The following is a 19764-nucleotide window of genomic DNA, read 5'->3' as shown; positions in this document are numbered from 1 at the left end:
CAAAGCGCCGATCATTATACAATCACACTAACTAAGGTTAGTTTGGACTACGCTACACTGCACTCCAGGAACGACATGCATGATAGATACAAGCTTGCCGCTCCTTTCTTCCTTCATGCCATCACCCGTTGATCATACTCCCACCTGTCACCAGCAATCTTCTTCATTACGATTCTGCTGCCTGTGGGGGAGCGCCGACGACTTCCGGCGCAATTTTCTCACTGGTGCCTTCCGCTTCCGGCACGCATGCTGCGCTAACCCCCATGACCCGGGCTTGCGCAGGTAAGCGCATCATCGCATCTAATGTCTGACTGCAGAATCGCTTTACAACGCACAAATTGCATCCGACTCAACATCAACCTTTCTGCTGACTCCAGATCATCTTCTGGATTCTGCTGTCTGCGGAACTTTCCTGAACCAATAAACGTGATGCGCCAGAGCTGAGACACGCCGGCAATCACAATTTACCGGATTCGTGCTGATCAGAAACGTGTTCTCAAGTGACGCTTATAGGCGGGCATTCCTTGCTGCACCCATGACCAAACACTGCGGCTCATCACGTCGTTCAAGTGGTGCCGGACTTACCTGGACATCTACCCGCATGTGACAGTCGTACACTAGAAATTCTGCTTGGAAATTTGCCGCATCGGCAATCGACACAAATTAATTACCAAGCAACTGAGTCTGGCGGTTCATATCACACTCTTCTCCTTGTCGCAGCAAATTATCGCATTCGTCGCTTTACCTTGGGCGTTCTTGCTTCCTCATATATCATATGAAGGCCATGTGCCACCATCGGAGTTACACTTAATAAAACCTGGTCTCAGCCATATATCTTCCACGTGGCATTTTGCTCTGCCGTTTTCGAACAGTGGACAAGACATTGTACTTGTAGAACAAAAGAATCCGAGCTTACTCATTCTTTAGTTTGGCAAGCAACGTACCCACCGACATTCAAAGCAGGAAATTCATCTCGATGCAAACAAACCCACTGCACACCTCCATAAGTCAAGGGGGCTCCAATAGAGAACTAAAGCTAATATATCTAGAACAAATATGGTACCCGTGCAAGATATGTTACGGATAAGTCCCGCATTGGCTCGATCTTGTTATTCACCAACCATGGCGTATCTTGGGGTACTATGATGAAATCAAGACGAAATTTCCCTAGCAGATTATCAAGAAGATGACTGCTCGTGACATAGAGGTTATAGATTACATCAACCTAGGTAACCTCTTCGAAACTCGCAGCCGCCCGTTCGAGCATTGCAGCTATACGCCCAGCAGCTCGGTGCACGGCTTGCGTAATGAAGAAAGCTTCCATGTATTAACAATGTGGATGATACCTCGCCCATGTGAGAGACAGAGTATCGAAACGAGCTTTATCTTCTGTTTGTCAGGCCCGCAGCACATGTAGCTTGAGGTGAGTCGTGTAAGACGCTCCCACCAGGCTGACGGCCCAAGCCTAGCATTGCCACAGCCATGCCTATAAATACGACATTATTGGACAAGGCAATCGTAGCAGTTTCGAGTCATCAGGCTTCAGCCTATCCGAGTCTCTCTCATGATTCACGTCTTGAAAACAGCCATCTCTACCAGAAGTATGCTTCTGATTTGGGGCGTATTAAGTGCTTGATAATAACTCATCTTCGCTGGATCGGATATTTTTATATAGTGGGTTTCACTGGATACGCATCACTACCCTACATAGGTTATGCACTATGTGATTTAGCTGTATATGTGCGGACGTGCCCCGGTATGCTAATTTTAGCCGGCCGCCGACAGGAACTGTTGATGATTGCAGTAGCCGAGGTGACGGTCTTCTCTAATCTGTGCATCAACACCCCGACAACCCCATATTCCTGGGACGTGTAGTAGTAGTTACTGTCCTCCGACAGGTCTGAGTATCGACTGTCGATCTGGGGTGATTACGGTTGATGGCTCTTCTGCTGAAGTGGTGGAGTCTCTGAAGATTTCGGGGTTGGATAGGGAAGGGCATGCATAAGTAAATATGTCTTTGTATAACGATCGTGATAGTAGAAACTAGATGGAATGGTGGCCAAAAGTCAGTTTAATGAATTCGAAAAGAAGATAAAAAAACAAAAATAAAAAGGGCGGTACAAGAGTGACTTGAACTGATGACATAAAAAAACACATCCCCCAGTGCCCACGAGAGCCCTCAATACCCACGATCCCACATGCTTCCGCAGCGATGGACGCAGCTACTATTCTTATGGCTGCAATCCTTTTAAAGAGATCATAAAGACCAATGCACAGGGCCTCGTCGGTCTCGGTCTCGCTGAAAATAGCTACACTCATGTCACTACAGACGCGGTTGGCCAGCCCAGGATAGGGATGCGGATAGAAGAACGAAATTCAACAAGACGCTCTTCCCGTCTGACAGCAGAGGTTCGGGCGAGTTTATCTATGGACTTGGAATGGAACTTGGGCTGTACCTCGGTAGAGGATACTTGCAATGTTGCTACGAAGCTCTTACGGCACATGACAGGTCTAGGTAAGTGATTTATGTCTTGCTTTGTAGAGCCACATCACTCGAATACAGTCTCGGTCACCATCGTGAATGGGTGCGGTCGGGAGGCACTGGGTTTTTACTAACCTTGCCAATGCCACAAAAAAGAAGCTTTAGACACCTAGGCATTTGCAGACTGAGGTGGTGACTTATTGAAGTGAGAAGCCCTCCTCTACCCGTGATGACTGCTCACATATCTCTGACGTCAAGTTATGCATGATGACTGTATCCCGTGAACAATGTTATGGTATAGAAGATTTATACCTAGATGATATTATGTTGATAAGACACAGATTGTGCTGATAGCGTAGCTCTTGACAACGACTCAGTGAAAACGAATATCCTCATTGAATTTTGTTTTGTTTTGAAAGTTGACGTCATTTGTTGTCCGTGGGTACAATCTTGTTCACTGGGCCTGGTTCTATACTTGATGTACATCACCCGAATAGCTATGAACAGTAAGATCAATCTTGCTAACATCTTCAAGCCTAAGAAGTAACAGCTTTGTTGGAGAAGCCACAACCAGTTGCAAAGGATACTTGCCATTGATGAATTCTCAGCTTTTCTTAAAAAGTTGCCTGGAGGACCAATATTCTCCCATATCGATTCCACATTACACCAAGAAGCGAACCTCGACTAACTACCTTACACTGGAGGTAGTCAAGATTTTATTCACTCCACCCGCCTGTCAATCTGTATCAATCTTCGTACAGCACGAGGATTCAGTATATAAGAAGTGTGAAGTATGAAATATATTCCTAGAACAGTCAATGCGTTGCGACATCGTGGCTTAGCGACTCGGCTGCTATTGACTACTCGGGATCTATTAGATTTATTTATATTTTGAGACACCATGCCATAAATATGACTGTCTTCTCTTTTAATCAGAGACTACGACTGCGGAATGCGAGTGGAGATGCCCATGACAGACTACAAGGAAAACCAGGAAGTTTTCGAGAAATGGCTTGACTCCACAGTGAACCAACGTGATTGTAAACACTATGGCAGCAGTATCAGGCTCCTAGAGCTATAGATCGATTTCTTGTCCATATATGGGAATTGTACTAAGGTGCCGCCACCTGTATTAGGACATCCTCGCAACATCATTGCCGGTCGCCAAATAGCTCAAAATTCGCAAGCACACACTATTCAGGTCTTGGGAAATGCTCTGGCTGTCTTAGAGCCTGTACAGTGCCCTAGACCATCATAACTGCCAAAAGTCGTACAATCAAGGGCGCAAACAAACAAACAGATATCCGGCCCTGTACTCAAGGAAATGCCTGAATGGTCCATAACCATACGACTGAACTGGTATCCTGAGCATTGCTCGGCGTTTGTGAAGGAGATTCAAGATGCACTGCAAGAGGCAAGTACACAGCTGGGCGTGCTGCTAGAATGCATATTTCATAATGGGGACCGCGTGAGTGTTCATGTCTCTTGGGCCATCCAGTTACGCTAGCAGAAGTTCTTAAGTACAGGAGAACTTGTATGGGCATGTCCTCTGTCTCCGTGTCTTTTATTGGGTGCTGCTATGGCTGCAACGCTGCAGAAATGAATGCAGAGTGTCCGATTCCAGAGAAAACCAATGCGATTTCTGGAACTTCTACTCTAGAGGCATCCTTACGGACTTGGACACGGCCCAGATGAGAGCGCCTTTTATCGCAGATGGGCTTCTACGGGCCAAAGAAGAGAATCTCATACTTCTGAATATTACAGTCCCAACACGGTGTTTAGAGCAACAGCCTATATGTGTGAACGAAAGTTGTCTTAAAAGTGATACTTATGGAAGTTGTTGGAACCCGGCATTATCTGACGAGACGTGGTCCCTTATTTCTCGCACGTAAGTGAAGGACATTTGCGTAAATCTTCAAACCCATATATACAAGTAGTCAAGTATCTTTGATTGCCTCCTGCATTGCCCACGCGAGAGAGGTCATATTCGTTACAGAATGCGAAGAGGACTGACTGAAAGACAAGAGAAGCATAGGCCATTGGCCGGTAGGTATGGACGCCCCAGCTCAATGGCCCCACTAAAATTTGGAAACTGACGCCGACAGCTTCAACACCAGGGCATGCTAAACCGAGCTTTGCCATACATAGCAAGCTTTCGAGCATACACAACCGCAAGCCAACTTCCAAAACTGCCGCCAAGATGATGCACCCATCGCGGCAAGCTTATGTAGAAGACGCCCAAGAGGTAAGTGCAAGCAGAGCCTGGTCGCGCGACGATAGAGGTTCCGCTGCTAACAAATATCCTCTCAAGCAGAGCCGGGGCATCAGCCTCGAAGACCTTCCCACGGACAATGACTACGATCTACCCTCCGCAGGCGCCGGCATCGCGCCCGAGAAGGCCTCTGCCATACTTTCACAGTTCGATCGCAAACGCCTAGCGGCCAGCATAGCGGTTCCGACCGACGATGGACGCGTGCGGGCGAAGCTACGGGAGATGGGCGAGCCCATCACGCTCTTCGGCGAGGGTCCCGCCGACAGGAGAGACAGATTGCGCGAACTCATGACGGTACAGGTTGAGCGAGCCGCGGCCGGCGGGGAGTCCGTCGATGTGGACATGGAGGACGCAGCGTCCGACGACGCGCAGGACCAGGAGGAGGAGTTCTACACACAGGGCAGCGATGAGCTCCTACGAGCGAGACAAGACATCGCGAGGTTCTCGCTGCCCAGGGCGAAGAAGCGCCTTGCCAGTCTGAAAGAGGACAGCAACATCCAACTACGTACGCACGTCAAGTTCCGAAAGCAGATTAGGGAACGGCTGGAGGGCTTCGAGTTGCAGGGTAGTCAGACGGCTGGCGACAGGCATGTCAGCATGACTCGGATATCACCAAGCGGAAATATGGTTGCGGCCGGTAACTGGGGAGGCAGCATCAAGCTGATCGAGATACCGAGCATGGTGGAGAAGGGCACGCTTCGAGGCCACAACAACAAGATTAGTGGTATAAGCTGGTTCCCAGGCGCAACTTTACCAGAGAAGGGTGTCAGTGAGGACTCGGTCAACCTGGCTTCGGGCGGAGCAGAAGGCCAGGTCAATCTTTGGAGTCTATCCAAAGACACGCCCCTCGCAACACTCCAAGGACACGCCCAGAGAGTGTGCAGAGTGGAATTTCACCCTTCTGGCAAATATCTTGCCACTGCCAGCGAAGACACGACGTGGAGATTATGGGACACGGAAACGACACAAGAGCTCCTGCTCCAAGAAGGTCACTCGAAGGGAGTGTTCGCGGTCAGCTTCAACACGGACGGCTCTTTACTGGCCAGCGCGGGTTTAGACAGCATTGGTAGAATATGGGATCTAAGGTCTGGAAGGACAATCATGATTCTAGATGGACATATGGATGGACACAGCAAGCCCATATATGGTCTCGACTGGAGTTCTGATGGACATCGACTGTTGACTGCCTCGGCTGATGGGTGGGTCAAGTGTTGGGACGTCAGGAAAGTCGCAAGGACTGGCGGCATCGGTGCACACACGAGTGCCGTGGCAGATCTGAGATGGTACAAAGGATTGGACGATCCATTAGACGGCACCGTCACGCCCGGACTGGATGACAAAGGGAATCGGTTGCCGAGAAAGTCCAGCTCGTTCTTCGTAACGGCCGGGTTTGACAAGCAAGTCAAGGTGTTCTCAGCAGATGACTGGTCACTGATTCAAACACTCAACGGACATACGGGTCCGGTTGCAAGCGTTGATGTGAGCCGAGATGCCAAGTGGATTGTCAGTGGAGGACATGATCGGACGGTCAAGCTATGGGGCCGCAATGATAATGAGGCATTGTGATTCGGACATGGTGACAAACTAAAACAAAATAAAAAGAGATACCCCATGACGTGGTTTTGAATGCCTGTTTCCTTGTGCCGATTATAAATAGCCTATTGGGTCCAAAGCTTGTCGTCAATTAGCGAGTTGCCAAGACATATGCATGAATGGTCGAGACACGGAGAACTGCCAACAATCAAATGCAATGAATGAATGCATCAGTTTGTTTTGTTCCCTATCTTCGTTGTTGCGACGGCAGCACCCCCACAATCCACTCAGCCGATAGAACTAAACTACCTACGTAAACGGGCGTGCACAGACCATTTCGCGCCTTCCGCGTCCAAGGGTGGGCCCATAATTAATTGCAATCGTCGAAACGAGCTCAACGATCGACTTGGATGTTTCCTCTCCTGCAGGATAAAGAGAAGAGACCATCGTCACCCACCAGCTGCGACCACATCCCACACCGACGCCTCACGTTCAGATCACATCTTCCTTCCTTCAACAGCTCTCTGTCGTCCACGTCTTCCCAATGATACTTAGCGACTCGCACTTCGGAAAACGAGCCCCTGCCTGTTTCCATCATTGAGGTTAATCGCCAACCTGTTCTGCTCAGCTAAGTTCAGCTCAGCTACTCGCAGCACGACACGAGCTGGCACATCCCTTCCCACAGCACGGCTACGAGGAGCATGGCGAGTATCGATAGATACCGTCCGCCTGGACGCGAACCCCACCAGCCACCCACGAGACCCGTCAACACCAGCGCACACTCAAGTCGACCGTCAAAGTCTCCCACCAAGCGACGCGACGTCCCTCCCGCCGTACCCTCCCCTCCTACCCACGTCAACTTTTCTGCGCGCGGCTCACCTTCGAGACAGCAGTCGTCCCAGCAACCAGGCGCTCAGTCAAGCATGCAGTCATCCCCGAACTCCTCCAGGAAGTCTGACTCCCAGTGGATATTCACTGAGGATGAAGCCGTCAGCAGTCCCAGCATCGTCGAGGGCATGTATCCCGCCGATGAGAGGCTCAGACGTGCTAAGGGCGTTAACTTCATCTACCAGGCTGGCGCCCTTATGCAGCTTCCTCAAACCACCCTCTACGTCGCAGGTGTCTATTTCCATCGCTTCTACATGCGTATGAGCTTGTCCGAGGAAAGGGGTGGCGTTCATCATTACGTGAGTTGTCCTGCCCGACGTGGCTCCATCTTGTTGCTTGACTAACACAACGCCCCTCTGACAGAACATCGCCGCAACTGCCCTTTTCCTGGCAAACAAGACGGAGGAGAACTGTCGCAAGACCAAAGACATCATCATCGCCGTCGCCAGAGTCGCCCAGAAGAATTCAAGGCTTGTCATTGACGAGCAATCAAAAGAGTACTGGCGTTGGCGGGATAGTATCCTGCACAACGAGGAGATCATGCTCGAGAAATTGACATTCGACCTGAGTGTTGGGGAGCCGTACAGGCTGCTGTACAGGTTGCTCGAGCAGCTTCACTGCATCCACAACAAAGTCCTGCGGCATGCTGCTTGGGCTTTCTGCAACGACTCGTGCCTCACTTTGCTACCACTTCTCATGGATTCTCGTGATATCGCCATCGCCAGCCTGTTCTTTGGCTCGATCTATGCCAAGGAGCAGATCGCAGACATCGATGGCAAGCCTTGGTGGGCTCACCTGGATGCTGATGAAGCCAAGATCATCAAGGCCGTCGAAGTTGTCCAAGCCTTCTATCTTGAGAATCCGTTGAAGAAGACGGACAATCCCTACCAGGGAAGCCCCGAATTCAACCTGGACAACTCTCGTAAGGCTGGCGAGGCCTCAAGCACGAGTCCTACCTCTCTCACGGATGGCGACACGCAAAGCCCAAAGATCGCGACGAATGGAACCGATAGTCGCGATGCTGTTATGGCTGCTACCGAGGAAGTATCCCAGGCACCCGGCAATTCTGACGCAGCACTCAAGGAAGCAGCAAATAACCCCGCTGTTCATCCCGCAACGAATGGCAACGGCTTGGCCACCCCCACCAAGCGCCGCGACGGTGACTCCTTGTTGTCTGACACGCGCGATCACAAGCGGCAACGGATGAGTAGCGACGATGAAGGCGAAGTCCAAGAATAGAGCTCCACCTCTGGCCTGTCATCCTGCTCATCCCATATATTGACGCCTGACATGACTACTCTGGAGATGTTGGAGTCTATCTCAAGCCCAGCAGTTGCAGAACTGCAAGGAGAGAATGAACCCAGTACATCCTACATGTCGACGCCTGACACGACTACTCTGGAGACGTTGGAGTCTACCCCATGCTCAGCAGTTGCAGAAGTGCAAGAAGAGATTGAACCCAGTAAATCAAGCCCAGCAAATACAGTTTTGCAAAGTGGAAACGAAGTCAGCAACAATGATCAACCCTCTGCACCTAGCCCACCACCTACAAACAGTCATTCCGTTCTGAGCGAAGAATCCGCGGCTGGACCTGTTCAGCCAGTGGAACTCGCCATCATTCGTCAAGCTTATGGACCAGGGTTGGCAATCGAGGATGATGACTCCAGTGGTCTTTCCAGTCCTCCTTCTTCTCGCAGCCCCGTGTCCGGCTTTGGAAAAGATGGTGATGACGAATACGGCGCCACAGCCTTGTTGTCTCTTCAGGACCAGACGCAACTACCTAGTATACGAGCTCAACTTCCGGGCCAGTTCCCGATACCGAGTCCTCCCACTGTAGGACGCCGTAAGCGCAGGGCATCCAATCCCGTCCCCAGCACGACAGCCTACACGAACCAACGACCTAAGCGCAAAACAACCAGTCGTCTATCTAGTTCAGCTTTGGACAAAGCTTCTCGACCCGTGACAGCTTCGCCTAGCAGCTCACAAGTCAGTTGTTCTAGTTGCGGTAAAACCTGCAGAGACTCCAAGGTTCTTGAACAGCACATGCAAGAAGCCACAGTGCACATTGGCAACGTATGTCGATGGCCCGGCTGCAGCCATATTGCTCCGAGTAGCAGAGCTCTAAACAAGCACATCACTGATCATAATACAGAATTAAAACCTCAGTCCGATAGCAACGTTTTCAAGTGTATGTGGCCGAATTGCGGTAAAACCTTCACTTTGGCAGAAACTCTAGCACGACACCTTCGAGCCCACCAAATCTCGGCAAGCCAAGCGACTGAGAATGGCACCACGCAGGCCTAGGTACTTGTTAGGCTCGGCGATGTTCCAGGGACCTGTTGGTGATGTGCCACCAATGAAGGGCAGGAGAGGAAGACTAGATCGAGGGCTCTCGATACATCATGTAAAAGTAATAAGTGCCACTTTGATCAAGTGAGCCGATCAATAGGCGTTTCAGGAACAGGGCTGAAGAAGTCTTCGCATATTGCGGGCGTTCTGGTTCAGGAGTTCAGGCTGTTTCTTCCCTCGCATTGAGTTGCGCAGAGTACATTGTTTCAGTGTATCAACAGATGCATCCACTACAGGAATGGCACTTTTGCGGTCCAGGGCAATTATGGATATCACAGGGATATGGCGTCGCTGCTGTCAGATAATACCCTCGACGAATTGCATTTCTATTTGTTTTTTTGGTACTACTGTTGCTTATTTTGATTCTTCTCTGCTCCAACCCCGATTGTGAGAGGTAGAATATGAGCGAGGACGGTGTCTCTAGATGTGCTCTCCATTGTAAGACATTCTTCGAGCTCACTGTACATTGAATGCTTACTTCAGTCATGCCAACACGCGACTTGCCTCATAATGTGACACATCTACTTGCGATGCTGCTGATTTATCAACGTAGCAGGCCCAATGCCACATCCTTCCCGTCGGTTTGACCAAGAGTTGCCAGAACGGCGCGTGTCCCCGGAATCTCTGTGCTCCTGTATGTTGCAAACATGTGGTTTATGCCATCTCTTAGGTAATTGTGTTCCGTGTTTTTACGTTCTATTATTACCATTTCGTGGCAAGAGTGCTCATTCACCCCTTGTCTCTCCTGAGCTCCTCCAGCGTTTCCAGCACGTCTATCCAGTTTGAGCACTCGACCAGCCTCATCCTCTCCCTCTTGCTCAGCAGCGCTTTCTTGTCGGGCCCATACCCGGGCCCCGTCATCTCGCCCAGGTGGTGCACGGCCAGCTTCAAGGGCAGCGGCGCCCTCGCCACCTTCTCCAGGAACAGGTCCACGGCCTCCCAGGGACATGTTTCGTGCCCCGCGAAGAGCGCCGGGTTGGCCAGAAGTGCACGTGCCGACATGAGACCGCGCAGGTTGGGTATGTTCGGCACTTTCTTGTTCGTCGTCGTCGTCGTCGCCCTCGGTCCAGATTCGTCGTCTGAAGAAGAAGTGAATGTCGGCAACTCCACGAGATGGCTCGTATATGGCAGCGTGCCGAGCGTGAACACGTCCCCGTTGGCCAGGATCGGCACGTCCCGCCCGAACTTCTCGGTCAGGATCTCCAGCGCCTCGACGTTGACCGCCGCGCTCGACGGCGTGCTCCGCGTCCGCCCGTGGATCGTCAGCCAGTCGATGTTGCGGCGCCCGCCGCCGCTCGCGCCCCCCAGCACCGTGGTGATGAAGTCCATGGTCTTGCGCAGGTCCTTGTGCACCCGGATCTTGACGCTCACACTGCGGCCCCGCGGATCGTCGGCCGAAGCCTCGAGGTCCACGGCCCAGCCGTCGCTCCGCAGCCGCGCCCGCGTCTCCGTCACCAGCTCCCGGACCAGCTCCCGCCGCTCCATTAGCGCCGCCCCCAGCGTCTCGGAGCACGCCCAGGACTGCGGGCAGCCGCAGTTCAGGTCCACGCCGCTGACGTAGGGCGCGGCCAGGCTGGCGGCCCGGGAGAGCTCCAGGGGTGAGTTGGCGCCGAACTGCACGATGGTCAGGGGCTGCTGCTGCTGCCACTGCTGCTGCTGGCCTTCGCCGTTGCCGTTGCCAGAGGAGGTGGACACGGTCAGGTCGCTGTCCCGCGCGATGGAGCTACGGTTGAACTCCTTGGCCAGTATCATGGGCGTCCAGCAAAGGTCCGTCCCATAGTGGTGGACCACCTGGCGGAAGGCGAGCTACAGGTGCGTGCCATGTCAGTTGGACGACTGTGAGAATTGGTGGTGTGTGTTGATACCTTGCTGTAACGCACCATCGGTGCGCAGGCGAAGACATATCGACCTTGGGACTTGGCGAGGTCAAAGATCTTGAGTGGACTGCATATTTCATGTTAGTGGTAAGGATCTTCCTGCAGGGGGTCGATTTCCAGCCTTGAATGAGTATCATACGTGCCACCCAGTCACTGGTCGCATATTGCAACCCGAACGGGAAGGAAAAGGAACGCTTACTGCACTGTCGGGCGGAGTTCCACCTCTTCTCCATCCTGAAGCGTCATCTTTTTGTTACCAACAAAATTGCTGGCTTGGACATAGTCAAGACTCAAGCTGTTTATTGGATTATGGATATGTGGTTGAGTAAAGATTGCGGTAGCGGGGTTGTAAAGCGGTCTTAGCGGGGCACAAGGTGCTTCTTTAAATATATTATACTGTTTAATGACATAACTAACACTCGTAAACTTTTGGCTAAACAGACTTTCAGGTGAGGAGTGCTGAAAAGTATCAGTCATAATTACAACGTCTCCCAAAAAGTAGCTCAAAATGGCATGTACTAGCTCGTTGCTTGGCTTGCATACATGGTAGGCAGCTGAACGTTTTCGATGCAAAAGCACAAACTAAGATCACGAGTTGCTCGACTGCTGTTGCGTGCGAAAGGTAGATTACTGCATTACCTAGGGGGTACAGCCAACGGCATTCCCCAGTCTCCCTAAAGTCCGCTTGCCGGGGCCTGAATTTGTGCTTGGTAAATTGATGTGTTGGAAATACTGTATAATCAAGTGTACACTTCTGAATGGATTATTCTAGACATGCGGAATTGTTCTGCAACGGGATACATTAAAACCGGAGGAAATACGGTGGTAGATGATTGGGCACAGGCCAAGATCGGATTTGGAGATCTGGAGATTTGGAAAGCCGACGCCCATTAACCCACACACATACCTATTTGCCGATTTGGACAGGTAAACCCCACCTCTCGACCGTATCGCCCGAATCGAATCAAACCGTCCGCAGTTATCGGGCTTAACACCAACAATCTTGCCGTCAAACGCAAGAAAAATCGTGACAAAGAAAACTGTGAATGTAATATCGACCGTGCGGGGGGTCGGCATGTTGTTTGTTAATGACTAATTAGAATACAAGGTTCGTAGCTTTTGGTAATGCATATATAGTCCCAACTCTCCCGACCAAAGTTGAGGTCATCTGGAACCAACACCAAGTCTTCAAATTTCATCTCTGCGATATTATCATCAGACACAATAACACATATTCATATTCAATAACAATAACAACACGACAGTCATGCCTCAGCTTGTAGGAAAGGAAGTTGGACCCATCGGCTACGGCCTCATGGGTGAGTAGCACATGATATCCATTGAACATCACATAGTGTACTAACAGTCCATTCGAGGCCTCACCTGGCGCATTAACCCTGTCACAACGGAGGCTGCCATTGAGACTATGCACGCTGCCCTGAAGAACGGGCTGAACTTCTGGAACGCAGGCGAGTTCTACGGAACCCCCGAGTACAACTCTCTGCATCTGCTGGAGCGATACTTTGCCAAGTACCCAGAGGACGCAGACAAGGTTGTGCTCTCCGTCAAGGGCGGCTACAGCGCCCAGACGGGCATGGATAGTTCGCCTGAAGGAATCCGCAGGTCTATCGACAACAGCATCAGCCTTCTCAAGGGTCGCAAGAAGATCGACATCTTCGAGGTCGCTCGCCGTGATCCGAACATCCCTTTGGACGTCACCTACGGCACCATGGACAAGGAGTACGTCCAGACTGGCAAGATTGGCGGCATTGGCATCTCAGAGGTCAAGGCCTCCACACTTCGGGAGGTTGCCAAGATCACCAAGATTGTAGCCGTCGAGGTTGAATTGTCACTGTATGTGAATACACTCGAACATTACATAATATGTATTTGCTAACAAGACACTAGCTTTTCTACTGACCCCCTTGACAACGGTCTTGTGGCCGCCGCGAAAGAGCTGGACATCCCAATTGTCGCCTACTCACCACTGGGACATGGAATTCTCACGGGGCAAATCAAGACAATCAAGGATCTCCCGGAAGAGCTGCGCGGCTACCCACGATTTCAAGAAGATACTTTCCCCATCAACATTGAGCTGATCCATCACGTGGAGGCTATTGCGAGCAAGAAAGGTGTGAAGCCGTCACAGTTAGCCATCAACTGGGCAAGAGCTGTCACGCGGAGGGCTGGAGTGACAGCCATTCCCATCCCCGGCGCCACCACAGTTGCAAGAGTAGAGGAGAACTCCAAATTGGTTGACCTTACCGACGATGATCTCAACGAGTTGGACGAAATCTTGAAGAAGATCGAGGTCGTTGGTAGACGTTACCCTGACTTCATTCCTATAGATGGGTAGATAGGGACGAACAGCTCTGGCGTACCTGGGGCTAATTAGTTGCTTGTATAATAAATAAATCGAGTAATAGAGATTTAGTTTGTTCATGGTAGTCAGGTCAAGAGGTTATCCACCTTTTGGATCTCCTGAGCACCGATCCCGAAAGATCGGCTTCAGAAGATTTTTCAGGATTGCAGAATTCTTGTATGGTCATCAGGTAGAGGGGAAAGTGAAGAGTAAAGAGAGAACAGAAAAGAGACTTACATGTGCTAATTGCCGCCTTGCTCGAGGAATGAGGAATGCCGCAACTGATTTCTACATGTGTACCACATTTGCTCAATCTAACAATTGGTTGGCAGTGCGTAACATCGTACCAGAGTGGAAGTTCTCTTGTTGTTGTTCTCGTTACGTCTTCGCCCGTCCGAGTTACCTTACCGGCAAGACTGAACTTATGCCATCATCTTTGCAACGAGAACTCTCACCAGCGCATATCACAGCCTATTCCTGTCAGGGAACGAAAAGCCGCGACCGGATGGGACCAGCAGACTCGGCGTCAAGGTGGTGCACAAAGGAGGAATCTGATGCACAAGAGACACTGCCCAATGTTTTCTAGTGTGCATCTCGAGTAACTCTCGGCGGAGTAAATACGCTTGATATCCTTGACATTATGCGCATAGGTCCGTCGAGGCAGGATAAAAGACAGAGAAATAAAAAAAAACGCGTAAAAATGGTGTACTGCTTGATGTTTGTTGGTCAAAGAGCAAAGACAATATTAAGTCTGCAGAAGGAAAATTCGGCATTTTGGGGGTTGCAGAGGGTGGACTGTTCCCCACTTCAATGTCCACCACTGTGATTACTGGAGGAGCACTGACAAAGACCAATTTCTAACCTAAACTAGACTAGTCGGCATTCGGAGGGTTAGTACTTATTCTTTGCTTCTTGGCAAAATGTATCATGCTTGACAGGTCCCGAATTACGGACTCTGGATGGTTTACGGATGAGACTCGCAGGATATCGACAACGCCCAATGGCAAGTCTCCTCACACATCTCTGATGATTTACTGCATCTCTAGTGCCGCACGTGAGCTCCGGCACCACATGTCGGGGTTCTCCATAACAACGCCGAATGCATTTAAAGTATCGTAATTGTCAACAAGCACGGTTTCTACAACAGAACCGCTCGCAAACTGCTTTATCCATCATGACACCACCTCTGATTACTCTAGAAGAGCACTTCCTCGCGGAGGCCGCCGAAGATGTGAAGTCCCTCTATTCTGAACAGCTCGGAAATATACCCGAGCTGGCTGCCAAACTCGGTGATCTTGGACCCTTACGCCTTCACTCTATGGACGAGAGCAACGTGTCAATACAAGTCATTTCTCACGGGCCAGGAGCTTTACGAACTTCGCAATGCAAAGCAGCGAATGACCAGCTTGCTTCCGCCGTGAAAGCCTATCCAGACCGGTTCGCCGGGTTTGCAGTTCTTCCTGTCTTGGACCCTGCGGAATCAGCAAAGGAACTAAGAAGATGTGTTCGTGAGCTTCACTTTGTCGGTGCGCTCATCGACAATCGATTCAAGAACACATACTATGATGGCCCTGAATACGAGGTTATGTGGGCGGCAGCACAAGACCTTGATGTGCCAATCTACCTGCACCCTACGTGGCCGTCCGAGGAACAACTTGATCTACTCTATACGGGAAATTTCGCCCAGTCCGCAACCCTGAGCCTGTCAGCATCCGGGTGGGGATGGCACTCTGACGTTGCCCTGCATATCCTGCGTCTGTTCTCCGCTGGTGTGTTTGACAAGTTTCCACGGCTCAAGATCATTGCCGGCCATATGGGGGAGATGCTCCCGTTCATGCTGCACCGAATCATGCAGCTGTCACCACGCTGGGGAAGACGCGATAGATTATTCAAGGAGGTCTACGATACCAACATTTGGATTACAACGAGTGGAGTGTGGAGCGTTGATCCTATGGCCACCATTTTAAGAAATACCAGGATTGATAAAATATTATATAGTGTTGACTATCCGTTTGCGAAGAATGAGAATGGTTTGATTTTCATGAAGGAGCTGGAAGAGAGTGGGCTTGTGACACAGGAGCAACTGGAGCAAATTGCGTATAAGAACTCTGAACAGCTTCTGGGGTTGAAGGTGAAAAAGACTTTCTAAATTCAATGACCGATATTTCCAACGGAAATATTGGCGTGAGAATAGTCTGATAGAACAGTTCACAGCTGCAGGAGGGTAATCATGCGTTTCTAGAACGATAGTGCAAATTGTTTGATAGCTACGCTCCTTCAAAATGAAAACCTCCAGTATGACATAGCGAGTACAGTATTATGCAAAGCCGAGTTTCTAGCCCTGCTGCCCTGTCAAACCTCCACAATAAACGCTATTAACCAATCTCGTTAGCCCGATTGTTCACCGCCTGCCTAAAATAACCGACAATTCCGGCAATTGGGTCGTTGAGAACCCCTCCATCAATAACTTTTTCGTTAGCGCAACTAACACACGCAGCATGGGTCTCATGAGCGGATTGGCATATCAGTTATCGCTGTGAGAGCAACTTACTGGGAAAGTACTTAATCAATCACAACAATTCAAATCCCCGATAGCACCGGTCAACTCAAGGAACCTGGCCATTATGACGAAGCCTGTCATCGGTCTGCTTGGCGGCGGTATGTATAGAGCAACCTATCCACCTTTCCTGGTTATTTGAGCATATATTAGTCAACGGCTATCTGCCATGAAAACTACGGAAGCCTAGAAGTTCCTACTCAGCAACAGAAGAATGGACTAACTAACATGTTCTGGATAGGTCAACTAGGTATGCGACTCCCAGAGCTCTTCATCATGTCTCTTAACTCTGCCTTTTATGTCTCGGGAGACAAGTTGAGGCGCGCCTTTGTGCCTGTTTGGGTGAAGTTATATTGACCTCCGATTCTTACATAGGCCGGATGCTTTGCGAAGTAGCCGGACCTTTAGGTGTTCAGATTGCGGTCCTTGATGCCGAGGGCAGCCCCGCCAAACAGGCAAACCACAACGACCTCCACGTCACCGGTTCGTTCAAAGATCGTGAAAAAATCAAGGAACTAGCATCACGAAGTGACTTGCTCAGCATTGAGGTCGAGCACGTGGATACCGAGATCCTGTGAGTTGTTTTTGTAGTCATTTTCTCCCCTTTCGAGCATGGACCCGGAGTGTACATTGGCCAAAATCGTCTTCTGTACGCAAATAGAAATTCATGTTGCTCCCGAAATGGTGCCAAACAACTTCAAAGAGACTATTACTAACTCCGGACGTAGAGAAGAAATAGCGACAAAGGGCGTTGACGTGCAAGGCGCTGATGGCAAGACTTTCAAGAAAAAAGTGCCTGTTCATCCGTCATGGAAAACCATTCGCCTAATTCAGAACAAGTACGAGCAGAAGGAGTACTTCATCAAGGAAGGCATTCCGGTGGCAGAGCAAATTGCTATCAGTTCCGGCGACGAGGATGAATGTAAAGCCTCGCTGCAGGAAGCGGCCACCAAGTTCGGTCTACCATTCATGCTCAAGGCGAGGAAGGATTCCTACGACGGACGTGGTAACTATAAGGTCAAGACTCCGCTGGACTTTGAGATCGCTGCCAAGGAAATGGGTAAGCAACTCCTCTATGCTGAGAGATGGGTACCATTCAAGGTAAGTGCAAAATTAGCCATTATACGTTATGGATGAGACTAACAGATCAAGATGGAACTGGCCGTTATGGTAATCAGACTGGAAGACGACGACGGAAACCTGATCAAGGTCGTCCCTTATCCGTAAGCAATTCTTGCAAATCACCTCCAGCATTTCACGAAACCTCTCTTGCCGTCGAAGGCAATTAGTGTCTTTTGTGACTGTTTTACGATATCTCGAGTTCTTCAACACCTTTAAAAATAACTACTAACCCCTAATGCTGTAGTGTCGTTGAAACGATACACGAAGATTCTATTTGCACAAAGACTTTCTACCCGCCACGGAATGTGACAGATGACGTCAAGTCAAAGGCTCAAAAAGTAGCATGCGACGTCATTGCTAGCCTTTGGGGTCGGGGTGTCTTCGCAGTCGAGATGTTTTTGCTCGAGGACGGTCGCATCCTTGTAAACGAGTACGTTAATCTCTTGTGTATCCCCTGAAATAAGCTGGTCGCTAACGGTAACAGAGTTGCGCCACGTCCCCATAACTCTGGCCACTACACCATAGAGGCTGTTCCCCAACTTTCACAATATAAGGGACAGCTCCTTGCGGTGACTAATAATGTACCCGATGATTTGGTACTTGAGCCACGAGTGCCCTCCGCGATCATGGTCAACATCCTCGGCGGTGCCAAGTCAAGTTCACACGATAGACTGGTTCAGCTCACGCAAAAAATGGGCAGCTCCTCCATGGACGTTCATCTACACCTGTACGGCAAAGAGTCAAAGCCAGGCAGGAAAATCGGACATGTCACAGCCATTGGCTACTCCTCCATTCAAAGGCTAGAAGAGCAGGCTATGCCTTTGATTACCTGCGTTGATGAAATCCGCGCCGAGCGTGTTGGTGAGACACTCTCAAAGGCACCTGTCAGCAAAGCAAAGGGTGTGCCCTTGGTTGCAGTAACCATGGGCTCTGATTCCGGTTAGTAGAAGATGGATCGAATCCTCAAATGTCAAGAGCAAGAGCTAATGTGCGTTTCATGATCAGACCTAACAGTAATGAGTGCTGGTTTGAAGATCCTGGATCAATTTGAAGTTCCTTATGAAGTGCGCATCACCTCCGCTCACCGAACTCCAGAGCTCATGACGAAATTCGCGGAAGAAGTGTCAAAAGGGGGTGTCAAGGTCATCATAGCTGGTGCTGGTGGTGCTGCACATCTACCGGGAATGATCTCGTCTGAGACACATCTGCCCGTGATTGGGGTGCCAGTAAAGGCTTCTGTGCTGGACGGCGTAGACTCCCTTTATTCCATCGTGCAGATGCCACGAGGTGTACCGTGTCTGACAATCGGAATCAACAACTCAACAAATGCCGCGCTGTCAGCAATTCGAATTCTTGGTACCACGTTCCCAGAATATGCTCAGCGCATGCAGGCGTACCAGAAGAAGTTGAAGGATGAGGTTTATGCAAAGGATGAGAAGCTACAGGAGATCGGCCATGAGGCGTATCTGAAGGAGATGCTGGCAAAGAAATAAGGCCTTTGTGCTTTTAGTAGTGTGCTCTGTGTAAGACACCTTACCTGAAGCTCGAACCAGGCCGTGTCGTACAAGTGGTTACAGCTTTCACCTGGACAGCCAGCTATCCAATATATGAGGTTATGCAACCTCACAGCCCAGTGATACCGGCGGGCATCTTATCCATGTGTGTTAATATCGCTTACAATATTGTGGATGGTGACAGGACCAGAAAATAATGTTATCACTCGTGGTTCCGTAGATTGGGTTACATTATCGAAATGCAGCTCATAATTGGGGGCATTGCCATCGTTGCATTCCGATATGGAGACTCAATTTCGAGGTGCAGGGCCCCATAGTGTCCTGGCCCGAGCGTCCAAGTTTATTTTCCGGCTCCAGGTCGATGTCGTCTTGCTTGATGCACACGACGGCGCATCAGTTGACTTGGGTGCAGCAGTCTCTTCTTTCTTTTGGTTATGTCGAGCAGGACCCAATCATACAGGCCGAGTGGTCTTGAACTTTGGCACGAATCGGGCAAATCGGGACATGTCCAACCCCCTTTGTTGTAATACCGAAGACTAGTGGTGCTGAGCACGGTCGCCATGATATCCCTGCTTCGACAAGCTGGGGTTAACAAACGGCTTCTCTCCTGGTTGCAAGGGAGCTGAAATGACACGGCATTGCCAATGTGATGTGCACGCGCGAACCTCGCGATGGACGAAAATAACACACGCTGGGCGTCATGATAATGCCTTGTTGCTCATGCTGTGCTGCGCTTACTGCCCGGCGGTGCTTACATGACGGACGCATAATGAGATGAAATTCGATTGCCCTGTCCCGTCCCGTCTGC

General features: G+C 50.2%; 7 protein-coding genes across 7 annotated transcripts; 6 read left to right on the top strand and 1 right to left on the bottom strand.

The window, feature by feature from the left end:
- The first annotated feature begins 4498 nt into the window (after positions 1 to 4498).
- On the top strand, positions 4499 to 6366 carry BKA67DRAFT_574598 (WD40-repeat-containing domain protein). The gene is made up of 3 exons (XM_046103434.1): positions 4499 to 4532; positions 4588 to 4727; positions 4794 to 6366. Exons 2-3 carry the CDS (start codon positions 4683 to 4685, stop codon positions 6318 to 6320), a joined length of 1572 nt encoding a protein of 523 aa, XP_045954870.1. The 5' UTR covers positions 4499 to 4532; positions 4588 to 4682; the 3' UTR covers positions 6321 to 6366.
- Positions 6367 to 6663: 297 nt separating this feature from the next.
- Positions 6664 to 8610, top strand: BKA67DRAFT_361443 (cyclin-like protein). The gene is made up of 2 exons (XM_046096426.1): positions 6664 to 7474; positions 7539 to 8610. The coding sequence occupies exons 1-2, from the start codon at positions 6989 to 6991 to the stop codon at positions 8412 to 8414; spliced, it is 1362 nt and encodes a 453-aa protein (XP_045954869.1). The 5' UTR covers positions 6664 to 6988; the 3' UTR covers positions 8415 to 8610.
- Positions 8466 to 9479, top strand: BKA67DRAFT_661343 (uncharacterized protein; the record flags this gene model as incomplete). Its single annotated transcript, XM_046107790.1, has 1 exon — positions 8466 to 9479. The coding sequence occupies one exon, from the start codon at positions 8466 to 8468 to the stop codon at positions 9477 to 9479; it is 1014 nt and encodes a 337-aa protein (XP_045954868.1).
- Positions 9480 to 10132: 653 nt separating this feature from the next.
- BKA67DRAFT_361434 (uncharacterized protein) lies at positions 10133 to 12220 on the bottom strand. Its single transcript, XM_046096425.1, has 3 exons — positions 11601 to 12220; positions 11390 to 11468; positions 10133 to 11330 (listed from the first exon to the last, which is right to left on the bottom strand). Exons 1-3 carry the CDS (start codon positions 11876 to 11878, stop codon positions 10254 to 10256), a joined length of 1434 nt encoding a protein of 477 aa, XP_045954867.1. The 5' UTR covers positions 11879 to 12220; the 3' UTR covers positions 10133 to 10253.
- Positions 12221 to 12668: 448 nt separating this feature from the next.
- Positions 12669 to 13757, top strand: BKA67DRAFT_522113 (NADP-dependent oxidoreductase domain-containing protein; the record flags this gene model as incomplete). The annotated part of the gene is made up of 3 exons (XM_046098347.1): positions 12669 to 12720; positions 12778 to 13255; positions 13310 to 13757. The coding sequence occupies 3 exons, from the start codon at positions 12669 to 12671 to the stop codon at positions 13755 to 13757; spliced, it is 978 nt and encodes a 325-aa protein (XP_045954866.1).
- Positions 13758 to 14685: 928 nt separating this feature from the next.
- Positions 14686 to 16102, top strand: BKA67DRAFT_574584 (uncharacterized protein). The gene has a single exon (XM_046103433.1). It carries the CDS (start codon positions 14863 to 14865, stop codon positions 15910 to 15912), a length of 1050 nt encoding a protein of 349 aa, XP_045954865.1. The 5' UTR covers positions 14686 to 14862; the 3' UTR covers positions 15913 to 16102.
- Positions 16103 to 16387: 285 nt separating this feature from the next.
- On the top strand, positions 16388 to 18935 carry BKA67DRAFT_661339 (uncharacterized protein; the record flags this gene model as incomplete). The annotated part of the gene is made up of 8 exons (XM_046107789.1): positions 16388 to 16421; positions 16562 to 16570; positions 16696 to 16894; positions 17049 to 17421; positions 17473 to 17543; positions 17687 to 17872; positions 17927 to 18381; positions 18448 to 18935. The coding sequence occupies 8 exons, from the start codon at positions 16388 to 16390 to the stop codon at positions 18933 to 18935; spliced, it is 1815 nt and encodes a 604-aa protein (XP_045954864.1).
- Positions 18936 to 19764: the final 829 nt, after the last annotated feature.

Source organism: Truncatella angustata, assembly GCF_020726525.1.
Source record: "Truncatella angustata strain MPI-SDFR-AT-0073 chromosome Unknown BKA67scaffold_7, whole genome shotgun sequence".
In the NCBI taxonomy this organism is placed as follows: Eukaryota; Fungi; Ascomycota; class Sordariomycetes; order Amphisphaeriales; family Sporocadaceae; genus Truncatella; species Truncatella angustata.
Note: the sequence above shows the minus strand (reverse complement) of the source record. Positions and strands in the feature narration are given on the sequence as shown.